The sequence below is a fragment of the Candidozyma auris genome, chromosome 3 (genome assembly GCF_003013715.1).
Source record: "Candidozyma auris chromosome 3, complete sequence".
NCBI classification, from domain to species: Eukaryota; Fungi; Ascomycota; class Pichiomycetes; order Serinales; family Metschnikowiaceae; genus Candidozyma; species Candidozyma auris.
In genome coordinates, this window is record NC_072814.1 from 608,830 (window position 1) to 629,805 (window position 20,976).

The 20,976-nt window shown below is 44.3% G+C and overlaps 10 protein-coding genes across 10 annotated transcripts; 7 read left to right on the top strand and 3 right to left on the bottom strand. All coding sequences in view use genetic code 12, as the record gives it.

The window, feature by feature from the left end:
* Nucleotides 1-831: 831 nt before the first annotated feature.
* Nucleotides 832-3,654, bottom strand: CJI96_0002905 (uncharacterized protein; the record flags this gene model as incomplete). Its single annotated transcript, XM_029033592.2, has 1 exon — nucleotides 832-3,654. The coding sequence occupies one exon, from the start codon at nucleotides 3,652-3,654 to the stop codon at nucleotides 832-834; it is 2,823 nt and encodes a 940-aa protein (XP_028892184.2).
* Nucleotides 3,655-5,185: 1,531 nt separating this feature from the next.
* On the top strand, nucleotides 5,186-5,932 carry CJI96_0002906 (uncharacterized protein; the record flags this gene model as incomplete). The annotated part of the gene is made up of 1 exon (XM_029033591.2): nucleotides 5,186-5,932. One exon carries the CDS (start codon nucleotides 5,186-5,188, stop codon nucleotides 5,930-5,932), a length of 747 nt encoding a protein of 248 aa, XP_028892183.1.
* A 1,719-nt stretch (nucleotides 5,933-7,651) lies between these two features.
* Nucleotides 7,652-9,007, top strand: HRR25 (serine/threonine protein kinase HRR25; the record flags this gene model as incomplete). The annotated part of the gene is made up of 1 exon (XM_029033590.2): nucleotides 7,652-9,007. One exon carries the CDS (start codon nucleotides 7,652-7,654, stop codon nucleotides 9,005-9,007), a length of 1,356 nt encoding a protein of 451 aa, XP_028892182.2.
* A 157-nt stretch (nucleotides 9,008-9,164) lies between these two features.
* CJI96_0002908 (pseudouridine synthase) lies at nucleotides 9,165-10,657 on the bottom strand (the record flags this gene model as incomplete). Its single annotated transcript, XM_054702111.1, has 2 exons — nucleotides 9,165-10,554; nucleotides 10,605-10,657. 2 exons carry the CDS (start codon nucleotides 10,655-10,657, stop codon nucleotides 9,165-9,167), a joined length of 1,443 nt encoding a protein of 480 aa, XP_054558086.1.
* Nucleotides 10,658-11,069: 412 nt separating this feature from the next.
* Nucleotides 11,070-11,615, top strand: NIP7 (ribosome biosynthesis protein NIP7; the record flags this gene model as incomplete). The annotated part of the gene is made up of 1 exon (XM_029033588.2): nucleotides 11,070-11,615. One exon carries the CDS (start codon nucleotides 11,070-11,072, stop codon nucleotides 11,613-11,615), a length of 546 nt encoding a protein of 181 aa, XP_028892180.1.
* A 179-nt stretch (nucleotides 11,616-11,794) lies between these two features.
* On the bottom strand, nucleotides 11,795-13,258 carry CJI96_0002910 (mitochondrial 37S ribosomal protein mS29; the record flags this gene model as incomplete). Its single annotated transcript, XM_029033587.2, has 1 exon — nucleotides 11,795-13,258. The coding sequence occupies one exon, from the start codon at nucleotides 13,256-13,258 to the stop codon at nucleotides 11,795-11,797; it is 1,464 nt and encodes a 487-aa protein (XP_028892179.2).
* Nucleotides 13,259-13,976: 718 nt separating this feature from the next.
* On the top strand, nucleotides 13,977-16,152 carry CJI96_0002911 (ATP-dependent RNA helicase; the record flags this gene model as incomplete). Its single annotated transcript, XM_054702112.1, has 4 exons — nucleotides 13,977-15,542; nucleotides 15,617-15,684; nucleotides 15,811-15,856; nucleotides 16,003-16,152. The coding sequence occupies 4 exons, from the start codon at nucleotides 13,977-13,979 to the stop codon at nucleotides 16,150-16,152; spliced, it is 1,830 nt and encodes a 609-aa protein (XP_054558087.1).
* A 538-nt stretch (nucleotides 16,153-16,690) lies between these two features.
* On the top strand, nucleotides 16,691-17,974 carry CJI96_0002912 (NAD(+) diphosphatase; the record flags this gene model as incomplete). The annotated part of the gene is made up of 1 exon (XM_029033585.2): nucleotides 16,691-17,974. The coding sequence occupies one exon, from the start codon at nucleotides 16,691-16,693 to the stop codon at nucleotides 17,972-17,974; it is 1,284 nt and encodes a 427-aa protein (XP_028892177.1).
* Nucleotides 17,975-18,708: 734 nt separating this feature from the next.
* CJI96_0002913 (phosphatidylglycerol phospholipase) lies at nucleotides 18,709-19,872 on the top strand (the record flags this gene model as incomplete). Its single annotated transcript, XM_029033584.2, has 1 exon — nucleotides 18,709-19,872. The coding sequence occupies one exon, from the start codon at nucleotides 18,709-18,711 to the stop codon at nucleotides 19,870-19,872; it is 1,164 nt and encodes a 387-aa protein (XP_028892176.2).
* Nucleotides 19,873-19,975: 103 nt separating this feature from the next.
* Nucleotides 19,976-20,926, top strand: PRP45 (mRNA splicing protein PRP45; the record flags this gene model as incomplete). Its single annotated transcript, XM_029033583.2, has 1 exon — nucleotides 19,976-20,926. The coding sequence occupies one exon, from the start codon at nucleotides 19,976-19,978 to the stop codon at nucleotides 20,924-20,926; it is 951 nt and encodes a 316-aa protein (XP_028892175.2).
* Between the last annotated feature and the right edge of the window lie 50 nt (nucleotides 20,927-20,976).

Below are 20,976 nucleotides of genomic sequence, written 5' to 3' on the forward strand. Positions count from 1 at the left end.
TTGACCCTTGACAAGCCGCATGGAATCACCTTGCCACCAACAATTGTCAGCTGCTGTGCCCTTTGAGCGCATACTGTCAATATGGCCAGGAGTTCCTCAACAATGCACAATAACTATCCACCTAGACCAAGTTCTCTGGCCAGACACTCTTGAGGCAAATTAAAAGGTGCCATTGTCGAAGATCAATGTTCGGCAATTGAACAAAAAGAAAATTACCCAAATCGACCAGTTTTGCGATCGTCCCCACATCGTACTATTGTTGTTACATTGCGAGTTCGCAGCCGTTAACGCGGCGAGCGAGTTCGCAGCGTTTGGTTGCAAAATGGCTGCAAATGGAGACCTCAAACACACTAGACACAAGATCCGGATCCCTTTTTTCTTCTCTTCAGCCCTGCTTCCCCCCTCTAACCGTTTCATGTGCGTCACCTTTTTTCGATACGAATAGGGGAATCTGTCAAACAGGTCCCCTGAATTTTCTTTCCCATTCATTCTCATGCCAGGTAACATTTTCCCACTCGCACCAGACTCGGTCCAGACCACCATCCCAAGAAGATGCAAAACATGGTTATATAAATTGATCGATTTTGCAGCTACCTTGACTTGCGTTGTGCTCATGTTCTTCTTGAATCACGAGTGTACAATCCGTGAAATGGTGCCTCCGCCTTGTCTCAATCCCAAGGATAGGGACCGGTTTGACCAGATGGCTAGTGCGATTCTTTACGCGGTGCAACTGAAGGACCGCCAGATCTCCTGGAAAATTTGAGATACTACATGAATGATATTTGACACAGCTGGTTCTGTGTATTTACATAACGATGCAATGAAACCTATTTACAAGTGGTCAACCAAGTCGTTGTAGAACCGAGCCACGGCTCTTTTTTCTTCGTTGTCGGCCTCAACCTCTTCCCACGCCTCTATGAGTCCGTGCAGTGGGAGCTGCAGGGCCTTTGTTTTGACAAACTTCTCTATTTCTTCATGCTTGTATTGCATAATCTCTCCAAGCACCATCTTGGTGATGTTGGTGACGGTAGTGTGAATCTGTTTCGACCAGTCGGACCCTTTTCTGAGCGACCGTCTCACCCACTGATCGTAGTTCACTTTGTACCATGCCCAGATTAATTCTCTGCTGATGTTCGTGTGCTGATACTTGAATCCAATTAATGCAAGCTCAATCATCTTGGAATCAATGTTAGTGTTCACAAAATGAAGGGTTTTATTCAAAAGTTCTCGCTGACGGCAGAAACCAAGAGAGGAAACTGCTGCAGTTTGTAGATCCTGAACTGACCCGTTGGTGTGCTTTAAGTATGAGACGTTGGAGTTCTTCACGAGCGCCAATATTTGCTTGTACTCATTCATGTTGGCTTTAGTCATGGTCACATTCAATGTGGCAGAAAACAATTCTTTGGCGACAAATTTCTTAGCTATGCCAGAATGTATAAGGTTTTTGTAAAGGCGCTTGCAAACAGTTTGTGCGTCTTTGCTCTCACTCGCCAACTGCAAAATGACGTTTCTACATTCGTATTCACAAGAATCGTAGACCTCATTTGTTTGTTCGATGACATCGTCCCAGGATCCAACTTTTTGAAAAAGTTGCTCACTGATAGCGTCAAGCCAGACCTTGAAATGATCGTACTCACTGAAATGAAGCATAATGTTGTTGATTGTCTCGAGGAATGTGAGCGCAATTTTCAACACATTGTAATTAATTTTCCAGGTCTCCGAGGCTAACACGCCGATGATGGATGCTAAAGTAATTAGTTGATTTTTGCCAAATATCTCAGCTTCATCTTTTCTGAACGGCTGACCGAGAATTCTGCCATAGTCATTTATGAGACCCATCACTTCTAATGGACTCATCTGGTTGTCTTTGATTTTTGAGAGAAGATGCTGCATGATTGCAGGTTCGTAAACGACTTTGTAGTAAAATTGCTTGTTGAAGTTTAGACTCACCAATTGCTCTGGCTTTATACCAATATTGGTAGATCTGTCACACAAAACTTGGTTGATGACAATGGTTTCACCATCATCTCTCTTGGCTCTTATAGCGAGCGGGACATTGAATGGAGCATCCTCAAGTCCCAAGGCAACGGCATCGCCGTCATACAAAAATCTATGCTGTGTGATCTTCAAATTGTCACCATCCATGGTCACTCTCAAGCATGGATAGCCTGAGTATTGAATCCAAGAATGCATAAAAGTAGGGAGATCAAAGGAGACTGACGCATTGAGGGTATTCCATATTTCGAAAGGCTTGATTGCTTTGAGCTGGTATTTTTCGAGAACAGCTTTGAAGGCAGTGAAGAACGGGCGAATTGACGCGGCCTTTTTATCAAGCTGAAACATGGTGGAAACCATATTGAGTATTACCATACCTTTTTCGTAAGACTGTTTCTCAAAAATTGTACCTGTCTTGGCGCTATTGTCTGTCTTGATAGAGTTCATGTGTTCATTCAAGCTAGGGATCGGCTTTCCGTAGAAGCAATCAATGTCCATCAAATTCTCCACTAGTTCTGACTTACCGATGTTGTAGTTGAGTGAATCTTCGGGCTCGATCCTAGCGATAGAAAGAGCAAAATCACCCACAAACGTTGCAAATGCTTCAGTCAACCACATATACTTGAAATCATCAAAGGAGATTAAGTTTCCGAGCCATTGATGTGTCAATTGGTGTGCTAAAAGTTGTCTGGTTTGGAAAGTAATGCAAGGATCCTCGACAATGAACAAGCTCTCCTTGACGACGGTTATCAAACCCCAATTTTCCATTGCGCCTTCACTAAAAAATGGCAAGGTCACAATGTCGAGCTTTGGAAGGGGGTACTTTACACCAAAGAGCTTCTCGAGAATAGGTAGAAGAGTGACCACACAATGAAGTGCGTAATGAGTCAAATGCGAGTCTCCTTTCGTAGTTGCAATACTCACGGGTACTTCTCCAGCCTTCGACTGTAAGCTCTCGAGGTCTCCAAGTACAAAAGCAAACGTCGAAGTTGGCATTGGTGGAGTTGTTTCAAACGTGAAAGTGGCTTGATCAGACATATCGACGTAGGAATGTGACGCTAGCTTTGAGTTTGAGAGGGCTTTGAACTTTGCATGTGTGGTGATCTGAAGAGAAAACGATGCCCTCACATTGACTTCGTCTACACATGGAAATATAGAGCGGGCTCCATATGGCTGCGAGTGTGTTGCAACAATATAGTTATCCGATCTTCCCTCCACGGAGTCCGAGTAGTTCGTTTTAAACACACCGTACGTTTCATCTCTATAGGTTTGGATGTTGTGAATACTGCCCATGTAAGTGATGTCTATAGTAATTGAGCTCAAGCCTTCTGTGGGTGTATCGCAAGTCATCACGACTGTCTGGGAGTCTCTACGATTGCAAACTTGCAATTTCTTTGATTCGGACAACTCCGAAGCAGTGAGCTTCGCTGAAAGAATCACCAAGTTGTGGCTATGTAAGCAAAGCTGAAATGTCGATGGTGGAGTTGTACATGCTGGGTTTCTCGATAGCTCAATAGTAGTGGAAGCTTTGAAGTTTGGCTTCAAGTGATCAATACTCAATGCGAGCTTATACGCGGTGGGAAGGAATGCGTTCGATATCAGAAGTGGCAGATCCAAAGGAAGCTCTTTGAGCCTCTCAGCAGTTTCCTTAGTGCCCATTGCTTCTTCGAGGGCACAAGCAGAAAGCAGAAGGTGGATGTGGGTGTGTGTGAAAAATTATGCCAGGCAAAGGCACGTGACACATCACATGGCCACTGCAACTCCCAGTGAGAGCGAGTCCAGCTATTGAATGCTTAGCTATTGAATGGGTCAAGAACCCGTGAGTTGCAGAAAAACTACAGGAGTTGCCATCTTTCTAGGTGTAAACACCGTCAACGGTAGTATTCGCATCCCCAGCACCAAGGCACCTTTCAAGCGAGCAGTTCCTCTACATAAACAGACATCGGCAATGCGCTCACAACAGAATCTCAGATATCTGCATCGAGCCAGAAATTGATTCCAGATCGCCAATTTCATTCTGCCTCTTTCTCATCAGCGGCTCTACGTTGTTGCCCCCAACATGCCGTTTTCACTGTCCATTCTTGCACGCGCACATTGTCCCCAGGGCATCTTTTGGTTAGTGAGGCGGTGGCTGGTTAAAAAAGACAGGAAACGTCGGAATGTATGACGGCACAAAAACAGCCGGGATAAAGCGCGAGAAGCAGTTGCAAACGCTGCGGTGGGTTCAAGGTGAGCTGACATTTGCAGAAGTCACCTGATGAGGGCCAATGAAATTGAAGAGTTGCAAGCCGAAGAGACAATTTCAATATCGGCAACTTGAGCAGCTGCAATGAAAATTCCCCCATGAAATTCTTCGTACTGTGGGCAATGCTACACAAAAACGCCTTGAAGGGAGCAGGCTGCCCGAGCGCGCCCGCGATAAGCAAAAGGGTTTTGGCTGTATGAGGAAAGAGGGATGCGTACACGCAAGCACTGACAAGGACAAGATGAACCAGGGAAAGATGAATCGTCAAAACAATAGAAAACGAGTAATTAGAAATCGCCGATTGGAATGGAATCAGCAAGATCGACACTGGCGATCCTTGGGTATCATGCTTCTCAGCCTGCATTGCAAAATTTAAACAGGAACCGAAAAAGATACAAAGCAGAATTTGAAGAGCAATTGACCAATCAGATGCTTTTGCTGGACCAATACGCCTTGATACTCGCCCAATTGAGTTTCCTCAGGATCGTCTTTGTGTTTTGTTTCGCTGTGGTTCTTGTTGTCGCATCGCCCGCGCTGGCTTAAACTAAACAAGGACGCCCTCTGCCATGCAGAGATCGCGGCATGCCTTGTTTGCAACCCATGACCAAAAAGGCGAACTCATGAGGAAAGGCCAGTTGTGGACTTGCTCAAATAAGCAAATACATATGCAACTAGAATTGGCCTTGAAGTTGCCATCTTGCTCTTCTCTTTCCCTATCTTCGTCAAGTTTCCTCTTTTTTTTGTTGTAGTTAGCACGGCTGAGACATGGGTCTGCGCCGCGGGTATGGGCTGGACGTTTGTGGCTCCTGCACTCGCCGCGGTAGACAGAGGTGCCTTTTTTATAAATACTAGTCATTCCCTGTGACCCTGCCACACTTAGTCCTCATCACACTTTTCCCATACAAATAGGGTACAACAACCAAACACTCAACCAACTAGTTGAACATGGGTATTAAGGACAAAGCAAAGAGAGTCTCCAAGTACTTCATCAACGAACAGGAGAGCACCGCTGCCAATGGCACTGCCAAGGGTGACAAGGCCGATGCTGCCGACGCTGTTGATAAGGCTGACGCTGACAAGGTTGACGCTGAGGGCGCACCCGACAAGGCTGCCCCTGCCACCGAAGAGGCTAAGGACAAGGTCGAGCTGACTGCAGCCGATGCCGATAAGGCTGTTGCCTCTGAGGCCGCTGGCACTGAGGCTGCTGCTGGTGATGCTGAAGCTGCTCCTGTTGCTGACGAGACTGCTAAGGAAACCACTGAGGCAGACAAGGCAGGCAAGTTGGCTGCGGAGGGCGAGAAGGCCAAGAAGAGCGTCAAGGACTCCGAGCCTCGCTACAAGAACGACAAGAAGGACTTCCTCAAGCGTCTCTTCAACAAGCTCAAGAAGAAGAACCCTCACGACAGACCTGCTGCCGCTCCCGTGGAGTCTGACAGGGAAAGTCCCGCTCCAAAGGAACAGGCTACCGATGCCGCGAAGGCTGCCGTGGCCCTGCAATCTGCTGAGGAGACCGCCGAGCCCGCGTCGAGCGACGCTGCTGCTGCCGCTGCTGCTGCTTCTAGCGAGAAGAAGGAGGCTCAATTGCCTGAGGTCGAGAACGCACACGACGACGTCGAAGCTGCTGCGAGGGCTTTGGGTGAAAGGGCCGATGAGGCGGTGGCTGCCACCAAGGAAGCCATTGAGGCCAAGTGAAGCGGACGTCGCTATTTGAAGTTTTGAGGCACAACGCGTGCAATTCGGGAATTATGGTATCAGTTTATATAGTCGCAAGACCTAATTGTTAATGTTTTAATCTTTTTTTTTGAAATGGCTAGGGCCCCATGCAGCATCGTAGTTTTACTTCGAGACGAGGGTTATGTTGCCTCTATGCTACAGTAATATCAGGCATCATCCATCCTCTTGAGATCGTCTTTCCTTCATGATGTGGTGAGCATCACTACCTCCTGCTTATCGCTGTCGGAACTATCTAAATTCCGGCGGGACCAACGTGATAAGCGGTTTCGCAACCACCAAAACAGGTACACCCCTTGAGCTGATTGCACTAGCGGTGCAGGGGTAGTAGCAATTGCGTTTTTCTTTTGGAATATAGCTGGAAGGCTAGCGAATATCTCCTTCATCGAGAAGCGCTAAAGTTCTATAGGACGTAACTGTTGTATTTACAATTAGTCCATCTTGCAAGCTAAGAGAGGCTACATGATCCTAGCTTGGTTGCTCTTCTCCAATTGACTTAATAGTGCCAAGTTCTCGACCCTAGCGGACGTCTTAGCGGACTGCCTGAAATCCGATTCAACCACAGAAGCAGACTGTTGAATATATGATGTTGTGAACGATGAGCTCAAGGATGCTTGTGTGATGAACTTTGGTCGAAGCTCACGCCATGAAGCATTCTGGTGGTCTCTATGCCTTGCTAGTAAATATCAAAAATAGTTAGTGATAGTAACACTCTCCAAGCCTCTCGTAAATACACCACTGAAGTGGCTAGTGGATGCAATGTTGCGAACATGAATTTGCAGATTCATATAGAGTTCGGGTCTTTTTCATTATTTCGATTTTTTTTTATTGAGTTCTACTGATCATAGTTAATTTGGTCTCCTACACCAAAAATTCAAAGATGTCAGACTCCTACTGAAGCAGCGGTCAATTGCTCTCCGCGATAACCTCCTTCAGGTTGGCTGCAAAACGTCGCTATCACTTGTGATGCGGAAGAGATGATACGAGAGAGATTGTACGAATTGAAAGAATTTCTCGTAAAAACTATTAATGTAAAACCTCGACAATTTTTGCCTTTTTATTTATCTAGGATCCGAGTTTTGCTAGAAAGCTTCGTTTCAGCTGAAACCGCCCCGAGAGGTTATGAGGCCAGCAAGGAGGCGAATGCGAACACGAGCCAGAGAAAGCTCAATTCGGCAAGATAACCAGATTTCGCTAAAACCTCATCTCTAGATGAAACATTTCAGAAGGGAGATCAATCATCAAAACATATCTACAAATTTGGGCTTCGTGTTTCACAATCGGTATAGCTTCACTTAAGCGAGGTCGTGCGTATACCACAACCCTAGTTTCTTTTTCTCCCTAGTGATCCCGAGTAAGTATAATTTTTTCTCTCCTTGTTTGTGATTTATCTACATCAATCCATATATTCCCATCTTTCCTAGTCGTCTGACCAACGTCCCGGTCGACACATTTGATTTGAGCAAAAATCGCTTTTCTGTTTTTGGTCACCGGCAACCGCTGAATTAGCAACTTTTATTGTTCTGAGCAACTGGTGCGTTTCTTCACTGTTGGTTTCCGTAGACAACACATTTAGAAGTTGTCACCAACTGCCAACTTCCTTTCTCAACTTTCCGCAATCGTCGGCGACCCACTTCAGACAGTAGTGCTGTGGTACTCGCCTAATCTTTCCCCCACATTATGAATAATCAAGTTTCCGGCAATCAGAGCAAGATGATGGACTTGAGAGTCGGAAAGAAATACCGTATCGGCCGCAAGATCGGCCTGGGTTCCTTCGGTGACATATATTTGGGCACCAACATCATATCAGGTGAAGAAGTGGCGATCAAGTTAGAAAACGTCAAGGCAAAGCATCCCCAATTAGAGTACGAGGCCAAAGTGTACAAGGCTTTGTCTGGGGGTGTTGGAATTCCATTTGTCAGATGGTATGGCACGGAGTGCGATTATAACGCCATGGTGATTGACTTGTTGGGTCCTTCATTAGAGGACCTCTTCAACTACTGCAATAGAAAATTCACTTACAAGACCGTTTTGCTATTGGCTGACCAGCTCATTTGCAGAATAGAGTATATCCACGCTAGATGCTTCATTCACAGAGATATCAAGCCAGATAATTTCTTGATGGGTATTGGTCGTCGTGGCTCCCAGGTCAATGTCATTGACTTTGGTCTTGCAAAGAAATATAGAGATCCGAGAACACACCTTCACATTCCTTACAGAGAAAACAAGAATTTGACGGGCACTGCAAGATATGCTTCTGTTAACACTCACTTGGGGATAGAGCAATCGAGAAGAGATGACTTGGAGAGCTTGGGGTACGTTCTTATATACTTCTGCAGAGGTTCTTTGCCATGGCAAGGGTTGAAGGCGGCAACCAAAAGACAGAAGTATGACAGAATCATGGAGAAAAAAATGACAATTTCTAACGACGTCTTGACCAAGGGTCTTCCAGCAGAATTCTTGGAATATATGAGATACATCAAGAACTTAAGGTTCGATGATAAGCCTGACTACCCTTATTTGAGAAAGTTGTTTAGAGATTTGTTCAAGAGAGAGAATTATAGATACGACTACGTGTTTGACTGGACTCTTTACAAGTTTCAGCAAGAAAGACAGCGGGAACAGTTCAAAATCGCTGACGGTCAAAATGAAAACCAGCAGCAACAACAACAACAACAACAACAACAACAACAACAACAACAACAACAACAACAACAACAACAACAGCAACAACAACAGCAACAACAACAACGCCAACAACAGCAGCATCAAACTAATAACGTACCACAACAACTTCCAGCACAGGCTCTGCCAATTCAAAGGCAAGTGCCATCATCATCTCTTCCCCAACAGTCAATTCCCCAAATGACAGCTAGCCAACAAAAGGCACTTAATGAAGCAGGAAAGATGCAGCAGATGCGCTCGCTGTCGCAGTTGCATAGTGGGCGTTTTGGAGAAGGAGTAAGTGCGCCAGCGTATGACCAAGGGGAGGGACAGAGTGGTTCTAGATCAAACAACAACCCAGCTTGGCTTTAATAAGTATTGCTGAATCGCATATTGATGATATTCCGTATATGGCCATACCCCGGTTTTATACATTTTGGCCCCGTTGAGTCTACGTCTGATTACATCCAATGAAAGTAATTGCATGCATTGTCTATAAATTCCTGCATTATAATGAATATAAACACCGCTAGTCAACATTATCCACTGCCTTGGCAGGAGATGCACTATTGGTGTCCTCCAAGTTGTTCAAACCGCTATTAAAAGCTGCACCCAAAAAATCAAAGATGTGCTTGCCCCCTGACTTTGCTCCAGAGCTGTCAAATTTGTCGAGAAATTCGAAGAAGCCTTGAAATACTTTTTGCTTGTCTTCCTCGGCATAAATCTTATCATAGATGTACTTCATTTTAAATTCATTCATCTCCTTTTCGTAACGAGAAAAATCGATCGGATTGTAGCCCAATTCCTCGAGTTTCACATTGTAGGATTCGTAGACCGGACACTCTAGCAACAACCCCAACGCTGGAGCCTTAGGAATATTGATTTTAACAGGACCAAAGCAGTCGCTAATTCTCGTAATCGGACACCCAGTTCTCACAACCAAAGAGGCCATGCAGATCATCTTTCTGATCTGATGTAACATGAATGACTGCCCGTGAATTTTGATTGATATCCATTCACTGCCTTCAATTTTAAAAGGTTCAGATACACTTGTGCTTTTCATGTAACGACGGGAGCTTGGGTCTTTATAATTCTTACCCAATGTGAAATTGTGAAAGTCGTGAGAACCAACATACTGGTTCATAGCCTCCCTAAACAAGTTTAGCTTCTCAGAGCTCACTCTAAACTCGCTACGACAAGCATTTTCAGTTGCTCTGACGCGCCTCACCAACTTACCATATTCCGTAAGGTCACCGTTCTCGTTGACATGATCCATCTTGATATTGTCTTCCAGAGCAGACTCCGATTTTTCAAATACCAGTTTGAGTTCATCTTCTGTGATACCGGAGTCGAGCATTCGCTGCCTGGTAGATTCCCACCATTGTTGGTCATTGTCTTCTCTCAAGACACCAGGATGTTCTTTTTTGCTTTTTGCTATGAGGTGGAAAAGACTTGAATGAGGTCTGGGTGGAAGCAAACTATGAGTTGGCAAAAGGTACTCGTAGATTCTGGAAGAGCACATTTTACGGCAGTCAAATGAACGATTTACACGTTCGATGCCCCAAACTCTAATTTGCTCGGGAAGTGCAGCATTGATCTTGGAGATGATATCTGGATCCTCAATAATGAGCTTCAAAGATACCACATTACCGGCAGCGTGAACACCCTTATCTGTTCTCGCCGCTCTCATAAAAGAGTTTTTCTTCAAATCAGTCGAGTTTTCCTCTGAAATAGCACCTGCTTCAGCAAACGCTTTAAAAAGAACATCTTCGATAGTCTTCAACTTTGGATCTGGCTGAGTTTGCATACCATTGTATCCAGTTCCACAATATCCGAGCATGCAAGCAACTTTCCTCTTAGGTTTCCTTTCAGTCTTAGGAAGTGGGTCTCCATTTTCGTCTACACGTGGAGTCCATTCACTGAAAAAGTTAGTGGGTCTGCTTCAATACGCTTAATGAATTCAACTTACCTACGTCTTGATCTGATCTCTCTTCGAAACGCGGTTGTTTTTGACAGGTACATCGCCTTCAACTCTAGCCTTCTTGGCCACTGGCTCTGAATGTTCAACAACAGCCTCATTTCTTTCCTCAATTTGTTCTTCTTGGGACATTGATGAAGATCACTGCACGACATCGAATCGGATACAGTTAACCCATCGCATTCGAGGTGCACGGATGTCTTACTTGAGGGGATAGATTTCGACAAGCCGACTATCAAAAATCCAACAAAAGGATTCTTAAAGAGAATATGATCATCTATATTCGTTTCAGGAATTTCTTTCTTCCCGTCGAATTTCCGGTCACCAGCTGTTGTACCTTCCCTCTTTTGCAACTATTGACGTCACGTGCATGCGATGCCTGGAAAAAAATAATGCCTGTAGCATTTAGTAGATGCATCTACTTTATTCCAAAATCACACCTTAAATTTCTGCAGCATGAGACCATTAACGGAGGAGGAAACAAAGGTTGTGTTCGAAAAGCTAGCCAACTACATTGGCCGGAACATATCATTTTTGATTGACAACAAAGCCAACCCACATGTCTTTAGACTACAGAAGGACCGTGTCTATTATGTGTCTGAGTCGATTGCAAATTTTGCTACTTCTGTGTCGAGAGACCGTCTAATTTCTCTTGGAACGTGTCTCGGGAAATTCACAAAAACTGGAAAGTTCAGATTGCACATCACCGCCTTGACGTATTTGGCTCAGTACGCTAAGTACAAGGTGTGGATCAAGCCTAACGGTGAGATGCCATTTTTGTATGGAAACCACGTCTTGAAAGCTCATATCGGTAGAATGTCTGACGACATTCCCGAACACGCTGGAGTGATTGTATTCTCCATGCATGATGTGCCTCTTGGGTTCGGAGTTTCTGCCAAGTCGACTACTGAGGCTAAAAATCTTCAACCTACTGCTATTGTTGCCTTTAGACAAGGTGACATTGGTGAATACTTGAGAGAGGAAGACACTCTTTTCACATAGGCAACCTTCTGTATAATGTCTCGACAAGTACCATTTTGGAATGGTCTGCATCATAATTTGTACTTTAGCATAATATCACGATCTTTCAGGAAACCACCTTCATCGATGTAATTCTCACTCTGCTGCTACTTGTATCATGAGTATCTCTCGCTTTCTCGTGAAAATTAATCTATGTACATCTAGCAGTCATAAACAGCTGCTTTAAGAAGGTACCCTGGGTTACCTTGTGAAATATTAAAAGCAAGATCGATGAGTCTTTCCTTTTGAGCTTCAGCATCTTTAACCAAAGGCAAAGCACCAACAGGCTTGAATTGGCTCACCGAACTGGTGTCATCGGGCATAGTGACAGGCACTTTGTATGGGTAATCTCTGACAGTCAAAGCTCCAGTTTCACCGTAGAACAGCACCAACTTGCGGGCTTCGGTTGGTGTGAGATTCTGAAGCTTGTAAACGGATGCGCCACCATTGACAAGAAGTCGCTCAGCAACTACCCTGTCGCATTCGCTCTTCTTTGCGTAGGGGTCATATTCATCGATGCCCAAACCAACAGTGAGAGTCTTGGTCTTCGATAAAGAGCCAGATTCGGCAGCAAAAACAGTACCTCTTTTAAATGCCACTTCACCATTAATGAGGTTCAAGAAAAAGTTGCCCATCTCAAATTCGGTGAGGTGAATCGGCCTGAAGTCAGGGTGGTGGTACTTAGTGTATGGCTCCTCCAAAAGCCCATTGAAGTTGTCAAGAGTACAGAGAACAGGGAATTTTTCAGAGTGATGCTGAAGCTGTTCAATGAAAACTTCGAGAGCTGAAGAAGCCTTTGTAAAATCACGACTTCTTAAAAGCAAGTCGTACACTGTGTGCGTATCCTTTTTCAATTTGAAATTACTCTTGTCTGTGGAAACATCAAGGTCTTTGGACAATGGCATTTTCTTAAACACTTTCTCATTGACAAAACGGGTCCTGCCAATCCACCTCTTGGTGAACATCGGTTGTTGATACAACCCTGTCTTAGGGTTGAACAAGTAGTCCGAAGTGCCGTTCACAGCATTCTCAAGTTCAGAAAAATGCAACAAAACAACATCTTCTTTATAATGAGACATGGCTATTGCGTGCGCCTGGGCAAACAAAGTAGACTTACCCACACCTTTTTCACCAAGAAGAAAATGTCTATTATCTTTTGTGGTCTTGTTCATGTTCTTCACAAGATTCTGGATCCACATGGTGTTTTCGGAAATTAGGGAAATGGGCTTTTCAAATAACTCGTGGTGTTGGTACTTTTTGAATAATCCCATACCCTCCATAAGCGGAAGTGCTGTTTCAGAATATGTAACGATATCCTCCTTCGTTAAGTTTGCAGCATCGAGTGACTCCACGCCCAAAGAGGACAACTCGGGTAATCTTGTGTCTGATCGAAGAACTCTAACGGCATCCTTGAAAGAAAGATGTGTCATTCCTGATTTTTTGACTTTCTTCTTACTCTGCTCGAGTTTAGCCTTCTTCGCCTGTTGTCTAGACTCTCTCAAAGCCTGACGGGCCTTTTTACTCATTGAACCCGCTATAACGCTCTTGAATGCTGGTCCGCTCGTCGCAAATGATCTCATTTGCAAGGAACCTTGACCACTCCATGTCTGTCTGACAGGAAACATGGCAGCTATATCTTCCGGTAATTCTCGAGTTGAATTTTTTTTCCACTACACAAAAATCGGTCACGTGCGAGGACAGGTGCTGAAGGATTTTAGATTGATATCTAGACGAAGGTTGGTGATTTTTTGAAAGACATCAGTTATTCAATGGCGAATAAATTCTTAGACTCTTCTTCTAAACCAGTGCAAATTTCTTTGGGGTTAGAGTTGTTTTGCTCTTTGTGGATAGTGCTCTCTCACCTACCGTCCATAAAAAGGTAAGAAACCAAACGAATTAACCAAGAAAAAAAATATCTAAACATGGAATCTTTTTGATGATTCTTTACCTCCAAAAAAATATTTCAAATCAATAATAGCTGCTGGAATGCTTGCGGATATCATTCGATGAACGGTGGCATACAAAAAAAAGTGAGTGCAGATAAGTTTCACCTAAGATGAATTAAATGATTTCTAAACACAGATATGTACCTAATTTGAAAAGATCTTTTGAAAGCATCGCGTCCAGGGGCCACAAGAAACTCTTTCCAATAATTATACCTATTAAAAAAACCACACTTTCCTCATCTGCCTCTCGCCCTCCATTGCAGCCCTAAGAAGCTTTCTGCAGAACCTACTTGTAGTGGCGCATCTCAACATCTACTTTTTTTTTTTTTCAATTTCTTTTCTTCGGGTTACTTCCCCAGTGTATCCTCGGCACATGCTACAACAATGGCAAGGCAATATGCTTCTACGATCTCAGTTGAAAAGAATGGCAATAAGGCTGTTGTCAAAAAGACGGCCCAAACAATTGATCCCGTCGCTAAGATCGAAAACTCTCGATGCTAAGCCGACTGAGAGGAAACTGAAACTATTTGCATTTGGTAATTTCTCAGCACTACACAAACCTGAAAAGGGCCACTTGGAGAAATCTGAATCGATTATTGGAAAGATCGACTCGTTCGAGTCACTCAGAATATTCCCTACTGTTCGTAGCGCTATGGTGAGAGAGATCAAAGAAAAGTATAATCTCAAGAGCTCGTATATCAAGGGCAAGGAACAGCTTGAAATAAAACCAACGCCTGTACAGGTTGCAGCTCTCAAAAAGATCAACCAACCGAGGAAACCTAAGGTTGCCCAGCCGAAGAAGAATGGTGAGGCACCCATATTGACTGAGTTGATGCGTGAAAACGAGCAGAACAAGCTTAAGGTATTCACAGTGGCCGCTGAGACTGGTTCTGGGAAAACCTGGGCGTACTTGGCGTCTGTATTCTCCAAATTGAAGGAGGACGATAAGGCACTTTTCGATCAGGGTGGAAGGGTTTTGGAAGAGGCTAAACAATATCCAACAATTCGTTCAGTCGTACTTCTTCCTACTCACGAGCTTGTGGATCAAGTTTTCGAGACTGCCTCGAGGGGAGCGAAAATTCCTTTGGATATAGAGAATGATGTCAGTGACAAAATCAAGAGGTCTCTAGAATTTGGTCCCTTTCTCGCAGACCCGAAGAACCAAGAAAACCTCGACTTAAAGGTCTGTAAGTGGTCTACTGGCGATTCCCATCAGAGATTGTTTAATGCTGCAAAGGATGGGCGCATCGACATGCTTATCACGACTCCTTCCAAAATTCAAAGTCTTGCCAAACTCGACAATATTCCACAACCATTTCGTCTTTTCAACGGTGTGGAGTACTGTGTCATAGATGAAGCTGACACGTTGATGGACAAGTCCTGGGTCTGGGATACTAAGGGCACTCTTCTGCGTTTTCATCGTCTCAAGGATTTGATCATGTGTTCTGCTACCATTCCAAAAGATTTTAACAACACAATCACTGAAATGTTCAAGGATGACAACTCGGTAATCCGAATTGTCACTCCACAAATTCATAAGATACCTAAGCAGATAGTCGTGAAGATCATTGACGCTCAACAGCCGCCTTATCATGGCTCAAAAACTCGTTGCTTAGCTCAGGCCTTGTACGCTATATTCAATGATGGTACGGAGCAGGGTTTCGTGAAGAGAATTGTAATCTTCGTGAATGAAAAGAAAGACGTTGAGCCATTGGTGGAGACTCTCATCGCGAAATATGGCCACAGAGACTCTGACATCATCGGTGTTACTGGCAGAGATTCTCCTGAGACAAGAGCTGCTAAGATTGAGCCTTTTGTGAAACCAGCAACCCCGCTCGAGGAAGACCCAGATGGAAGCACTATAAAAGTTCTTGTAACTACTGATTTATTGGCAAGAGGTCTCAATTTTTCTGGGATCAAGAACGTGATCTTGATGGATCTTCCAAGGACATCTGTTGATTTGGTCCATCGAATTGGCAGAACAGGAAGAATGAGGCAATCAGGACGGGCATTTGTTATTATAGACAAAAAGACGAGGAAGTCATGGATAAAGGGTTTGCCCAAAGCGATCAAGCAGGGTATGACCATTGGATAAATACAAGAAGGTATGTGAAGCGGATTGCTCATGATGATACTACAGCTTTTTTTTTTAGACGTTAGACTTCCGAAATTTTAATGTGGAGAAGGCTTTACTGATCGCAACCGATGTGAACTATTTTACTAACTTGCAGACGAACAGTCTTCGTGACGCTTTTACGAATTTATTTAAAGATTAGGGTATGTCATTATCTTTCTATTGCTTCCTGATGAACAAACTTGATTTTAGAACGCTTGACTTCCTAACAAACATTGAGGAGAGGATCTAAGAAAATTACCATCTGATTAGCAAACCGATCGCTTGAAAAGATTTTACTAACAGCAAGATACTTGTACATATTGAGGAACGCATAATTTTGGGGAACTTTTTCTGTAGGCATATCTCCTGGACAACTTTATCCAGTCGCTCTTCGCAACCATGGCGGCATGGACTATACAACCAGGACAGAGCAAGAGAAGGGGTGGTTTTAACATAACGAAATCGAGAAGCTTGCAAAGCAAGTGTCATATTCCACTCTTTCGACACAGAAACATCTTAGAGATTTTTCAAATTTTTTCTTGTTTTGTAACTTTGCTTGTGTACTAATACACACGCATTGTGCGTCAAGACCTCGGATTATATAGCACATTGAGAATGAGAAGATACGCAAGTCAAAAGCAAGGCATCCTTGCTACAACATCAGCAAAGCGCACAAACACAATTGGGAAATCAATCAAAAATCAACCCCATTTACACCGTTCGCTAGATAGACCGAAGAGTTTATCTTCTCCACATTTCTTATCTTGAGCCTATAAAAAGGAAGCCTCGGCGATTTCCAACCGGGCTTTCGCTCTACAGTATCAATTCACGTGAACAGTTCGTGCATAATCCGCTATCAAAGGTGCTTGTCTTGAGAGTTCTTGATGCTAAGTACACACACTTGGCGTCCGCTAGGTCATAGATTGAGCAAAGTAAACCGTCAAACATTTTCAGAATCCGCTGCTATATCCACAAAATCACAGGCTTACTACAAAATGTCTTCTTCACGTAAACCGTCCATAGTGAACCCGGAGGCAAGGGATGTCTACTTTGGCCAGGAGGTGGTGAACAGAGTGTCGTTTTTGAGAGAGGACCTGGACTTTGTGGGCAATGCCGTGACACATCCTTCAACGAGATTTATCTTCTATTCAGATGGGAACCCCTTTGTAAACAAGGCAGCTAAAAAGGAAAGATTGATTGTGCTAACTAATGGCGACAATCAACTTTTAGATGAAAACACTCCTGGTACTAAAAAGGGGCTTTTCAACACGGGATCTTGGAAGGAGATTGTGGAACGCTGGAGCTCAGATAACAAGGAACAGCTGCCTCAATTGCGAGACAAGGGCAAACCGACGTTTCTCTTTTTGGGTTTGAGGGATGAGAGTGTAGGCCTTGAATTGCATCGTCTCAAGTGCGAGGAGCCAGAGTGCTATCTTGATCACCAGGGAAGGTATTTTGGTATACCGTTTTTTGCCGTGGATGTATCAACGGCGCCTGAAGTCAGTGCTTTGGTTAAAGAACATATTGTGAAAAATGAAGCCTCCATTTCAGAAGAAGACTTGATCTTTTCATATTCAAGAAAACACACTATGGGGTTCACAAGTGCAGAATCGTCGCTTTTCAGTCACGGCAAGATGTATTTCGATTGGCTCTATCGTAACAGATTCTGTCCTGGCTGCGGTACAAAGGTGATCCCTATTCACGCTGGTGGGAAGTTGAAGTGCACCAATGAGGAGACCACCGGAGAAGGCGACAAAAAACGGTATGTGTGTCCCGTGAGGAACACAAGAGTGTCGAATGTTTCGTTCCCACGTACCGACGCTGTCGTGATCACTGCCATCACAAACAGAGATAGAACCAAGATCCTCCTCTCGCTCAACAAGAGGTATGCCTACTCCAAGATGTACTCGTGTACTGCGGGCTTCATGGAGCCATCGGAAACAGTTGAAGTTGCAGCCAAAAGAGAGATTTGGGAGGAAACAGGTGTGATTTGTAGCGACATTCGAATCCAAATGACACAACCATGGCCCTTTCCAGGGAACTTGATGATTGGGTGCATAGCTACAGTTGATTTTAACGGAGAGAACGAGATTGTGCACTTGGACCACGATCAAGAGTTAGCCGATGCAAGGTGGTTCGATGTCTCTTTCGTCAAGAAGCTAATTGACGACGTAGAAGATGAGGAGACTCTAGCAGAAGGGATAATTTTACCATCTGACGTGTCGGTGGCCTTCCACTTGATCAAAGAGGTTGTGGAGAAGAGTAGCCTGAAGCTTTGAGCGCAGGCAATTGATAAAGTTAGCACCATTTCTCAAGATTCGGGTCAGGGAGGGCCAACAAAGGATTTCACACGCAACCCCTATAGTCGAAGCGTAAATACACCGACGTAAAGAATTGGTCGGGTCGGGTCGGTGGAGGAAGTTAAGGCAGTGACTGTGGCTGCGAAAGAAAATATCGCACTCTAAAGACTGCGTGACAGGGAAGAAAAAAAAATTTGGTCCGTTTCCTTGGAATGAGCAATAGTGCGTTTCTAGAAACAGACTATTTTTGAATCCACCGTCTAATTCTCACAGCATCTTTCTCTTCGTTTTATCGGCAATTCAGGTGACAGGTGCATTCTGCACGAGAAGTATCGTCTAAAAAAGCCTAGGGCCTTCGTTTCTTTTTCAGGCTGACGAAGGCTCGCTTTTGACCTTGAAGAAATTGTGACAGCCTGCCAGTCCGGTACAAATTGCGTACCGCAGCGAGTGGCTCATTGAGTGAAATTATGGAAAAAGAAACGAAAAGGGTGCACAAAACCGGGGTGGTATAAACCGCCCGAGAACATGTGGGGCATGGAACTGCCGGAATTAATTAGGCACATGGACCAAAGTACTTTAAAAGCAAAAGGTCAACAATAGCGTCAAAACCCCCCTACCATCATTTTCCAAGTTATCCGCATCCATAAATATTCATTGGTCGGATGCTAATATCACCACATTAAGATCTCCGGTTTTTCACCCAACAAAACGTGATGTTCTCCCATCCCGACTGTCTTGTCACTGGCCACCGTGGCTTCAAAGGCAAGTACCCAGAGAATACCCTTGGAGGGTTTGACAAGTGTTTCAGCGCAGGGGCAACTTTGTTTGAGACGGACGTGTGGACCACTAAAGACGAGGTGTTGGTTATCTCTCATGATGTTAACACTAACAGAGTGTTTGTGGACGAGAACGGCAATGAGACTAACTATAACATTTTAGAATCCAACTACGACGAAATCAAGGACTTGCACACTATTGGCAGCAGGGAAAAGTTGCTCACGTTCAAGGATCTTCTCAGGTGGTTTGTGAAGGCAGTGGAACACTATGATGGCGAGGATCAAGACGATTCCTCGAAGCATCGCATCATGCTCGATATCAAGAAACTCAATCCGCCCAAACTTCTTAAGCTTCTTGTGCAAGACTTGATAGAGGTGCGCAGTGACTTACAATGGTGGTTCCCAAGGATCCAGCTTGGGTTGTGGGATTTGAGATTTCTCAAGTACTTGAACCAAGAGGACTGGTTTGATAGAGTCTTCTCGAAAACTTTGCCTCACAATGGGTTCCGTCATTTTGATATCTTTCACATCACCGTGGCATGGCAGTCGAGCTTGCCGTTTATTGGGTACAATGAGTACATTGACCTGTTAGAAAATGATAGATTCTACTTCAAGGCCACTGGAGTTTCCCTAATATATATCACCACATGGTCGAAGGATTTCTTGACGAAGTTCCTACCCCTTGTCAAGCAACAGGACCTCAAGATGTTTTCTTGGACCGTCAATAATCGTGTGCAGCTAGAATACTTTGCCACTGTTGGTCAGAAGGCCCACATCAAGGAGTACGGTGTCATCACCGATTACCCTGATAAGATGGTGCAGCTTGTCCGCGACGTCGAGAACAGCAGACTTGGATCTGGTGATGCTGAGTCATCACCGTTCCTCACCGAGAAAGATGAAGAAATATTTTTGCCACTTACACTTAGGATTTCGAGCTGGTTCTTCAAGTTCATTGTCAATTTCTGTGCTGTAAAGGGAGGTCCGCCCACTTCTGAGACGTCGTATTCATCGCCCATTGACCCCGAGGAGATCACAACTGTCCCTGTCAACAAACTATGGGTCATGGTGTTCTCCACTTGCCAAAAGTATGGTATATTTTAGACTATATATTGATTGCATTTCTCAACCACTTCTTGTAGCCATTTGCAGCCACTATTCATCAATGCGCACTCAAATAAATAAGTGCAACTACTCATCTCCTCTCATGTTCAGCTCACTCCTACCGAAACCAAAGCACACCACCCATGAAACCTTAAAAATCGTCCTACCTAAGCCCCAGACAAAAAAGTCGGAAGCCCTAATAGTTCAGTCAAAGCAATTCGAACTTGAGCCAAAGACCATAAGCGAGCTCAAGCTTTCCAAACCCCTGGATTACACCAAGTCTGTGCTACAAAAGTCAGGAGCACTGGCTAATGCTCAAATATCGTATGAAGACACCATACCACTAAAGACAAAGTACCCCAATTTGAAACATCACTTTCCGAGATACAGCTTGGAGAATTGTCCCGATTCATCACTAAAGGATTGTGTCGATGCCACCAGAGAGGTCATAGAGAAGCTATTAGCTCAGGAACAGGGTACTGAAATTGAAGTTGCCCAAGACGAAATTGTGAGTTACATTCCGCCGTCGCTCGAGAATGGCGAAGAACAAAGAGGAAGAACGGTTCAAGTTACAACTCACCAAGAGGACCCCATGCTCCCGCCGAAACATAAGCTTCGAAAGAATAGGCACAAGGACCCATCTCCACCTCCCCCTCTTTTGAAAAAGGGTACCACAGAGAGAATCACCAAGGAGGTCAAGGATAAATGGGCCATCCCTTCGGTGGTATCAAACTGGAGTAATAACAAGGGGTTCTCTATTTCTCTTCGCAAAAGACAGGAGGCTGCAAGCGGCGGGACCGTTGCAGAAAACTCAAGCATCAATATTGAAAAGTTCAGTCTGCTAGCACTGGCTCTTGACGATGCTGATCGCCGGGCTCGCGAGGAGCTCAAAGTTAGAAACGAGGAACGGAGATTGCAGGCTCAGGCCGAACAGAAGGAAAAGGAAAGAAGATTCGAAGAGCTTGTCTCGAGGAAGAGAAACGAGAGACAACAGTTGAAACGTCCCGGAGATAATTCGGACGAGTTCCGTTCTTACAAAAAGAGATCTGCTTAGTAATTATTATCCGTTTATATCCAGTCATGAGTTGCTTGTATAGTACAGTA